General features: G+C 49.1%; 1 protein-coding gene across 1 annotated transcript; it reads left to right on the top strand.

The window, feature by feature from the left end:
* Positions 1-222: 222 nt before the first annotated feature.
* Positions 223-1,383, top strand: LOC137847314 (olfactory receptor 14A16-like). The gene has a single exon (XM_068665603.1). The coding sequence runs from the start codon at positions 228-230 to the stop codon at positions 1,191-1,193; it is 966 nt and encodes a 321-aa protein (XP_068521704.1). The 5' UTR covers positions 223-227; the 3' UTR covers positions 1,194-1,383.
* The last annotated feature ends 756 nt before the right edge of the window (positions 1,384-2,139 follow it).

Here is a 2,139-nt window from a genome sequence, read left to right as displayed (position 1 = left end):
GAGCTGTAGGAGAGGTCTGTATCCTCTAGCAACCACAGAAGAGACTGCTGCTCCCAGGGCCACATTCCTCCAGCACCAACCAGACCTCAAGCAAGGGAGCAACAGAAATGCCTCAGAAAGGGGAAAGTCACTGTAGGGGTATTTGGACGGGAAGATAAATAGGTTTCCTCTCCTAATGATCACTGTCTTTTCTTCCTTGGGTAGTCCCCTTTGTCCAGGAGGATCAGATGTCCAACAGCAGCTTCATCACCGAGTTCCTCCTCTTGCAATTTGCAGACACACGGGAGCTGCAGCTCCTGCACTTCGTGCTCTTCCTGGGCATCTACCTGGCTGCCCTCCTGGGCAACGGCCTCATCCTCACCGCCATAGCCTGTGACCACCGCCTCCACACCCCCATGTACTTCTTCTTCTTCAACCTCGCTCTCCTCGACATGGGCTGCATCTCCACCACTGTCCCCAAAGCCATGGCCAATTCCCTTCATGATACGAGGGCCATTTCCTATGCAGGATGTGCTGCACAGGTCTTTCTTTTTCCCTTTCTTATGTCAGCAGAGTATTTTATTCTCACTATCATGGCCTACGACCGCTATGCTGCCATCTGCAAGCCTCTGCACTACGGGCGCCTCCTGGGCAGCAGAGCTTGTGCCCAGATGGCAGCAGCTGCCTGGGGCAGTGGGGTTCTCTATGCTCTGCTGCACACTGCCAATACATTTTCCCTGCCCCTCTGCCAAGGCAATGCTGTGGAACAATTCTTCTGTGAGATCCCCCAGATCCTGAAGATCTCCTGCTCACACTCCTACCTGAGGAGTTTTTGGGTGCTTGTGGTTGGTGTCTGGTTAGCGTCCGTGTGCTTTGTTTTCATTCTTTTTTCTTATGTTCAGATCTTCAGGGCTGTGCTGAGGATGCCTTCAGAGCAGGGGCGACACAAAGCCTTTTCCACATGCCTCCCTCACCTGTTTGTGGTCTCCTTGTTTATCAGCACTGGCTTTTTTGCTTACCTGAAGCCCCCCTCCATCTCCTCTCCATCCCTGAACCTGGTGATGGCAGTTCTGTACTCGGTGATGCCTCCAACATTGAACCCCCTCATCTACAGCATGAGAAACAGGGAGCTCAAGTGGGCTATTAGGAAAGTGATTTCATGGATGCTTCTGAATAGAGACAAATTTCCCCTCTTTTTTCCAGAAATGACTTAACTTGGTAACTCCCCTCAATCCTGGTCCATCTTTCATTGTCAATATTGTTATTGTTCTCTTTGGTATCATTTGATTTATTATGCTCTTAGAGTCATATCTCTTTTTCACCCTACTTCTGCTGAGGATTGACACTTCTCTGTTTGCTCTTGAGTCTCTACAAATATGTGTCCAACAGAAGGTCGGAGCTGACTCTTACATAGTATCTGCAAAATAAAATGGGATCTCCACAGTGCACTGTCTGAAGGCTTGGCTGTTTTTTCAAGGTTGTTACCAAGCTTTCCAGAAACTTGTGCCTCTTTCCGTCACCTATCAGACACTTTCCATCATGTGTCAGTGGTCATAGTCCTCCAAAGAGGTTCTCAGTGAGTAGTGACTTGCAAATGTGATGCCCATCTCTAAGAAACGTCATAAGGGGGACCCAGGAAACTACAGGCCTGTCAGCCTGACCTTGGTGCCAGGAAAGGTGATGGGACAGGTCATCTTGAATGCAATCATGCAGCATATGCGGGACCACCAGGGAATCATGCCCAGTCAGTATGGGTTCAGGAAAGGCAAGTCCTGCCTGACCAACCTCATCTCCTTTTATGACCAGTGACGTGTCTGGGGGATGAGGGAAAGCCTGTTGACATAGTCTACCTAGATTTCAGCAAGGCCCTTGCCATTTGGTAATTCAGATACCATTGCCTACATCATCTGGTCCTTTAACAGGCAGGAGAGGTCGACATGTCACAGATTTGCTCTGTGCAAGGAGTGAAGTGTGGCATGAAATCTCCAGGGGAGGGAGTGTTTTGTGGTAACTGGGCTCCATGCAGGACAGAAAATCATCATTTTATGGCTGTAGGCCCAAGTTAGGCTAAAGACCTGAGCTGGGCTGTAGGCCCACTGCCTCCAATTTTTTTAACCATTTCAAACATTTCTCTTCAATCAGCACACTTCAATCATCTGA

Source organism: Anas acuta, chromosome W (assembly GCF_963932015.1).
Source record: "Anas acuta chromosome W, bAnaAcu1.1, whole genome shotgun sequence".
In the NCBI taxonomy this organism is placed as follows: domain Eukaryota; kingdom Metazoa; phylum Chordata; class Aves; order Anseriformes; family Anatidae; genus Anas; species Anas acuta.
This window is presented reverse-complemented; position numbering and strand designations above follow the sequence as displayed.

Bases quoted from the DNA above. Each gene is read 5' to 3' on its own strand.
- LOC137847314 (XM_068665603.1), top strand. From the start codon at position 228: ATGTCCAACAGCAGCTTCATCACCGAGTTCCTCCTCTTGCAATTTGCA.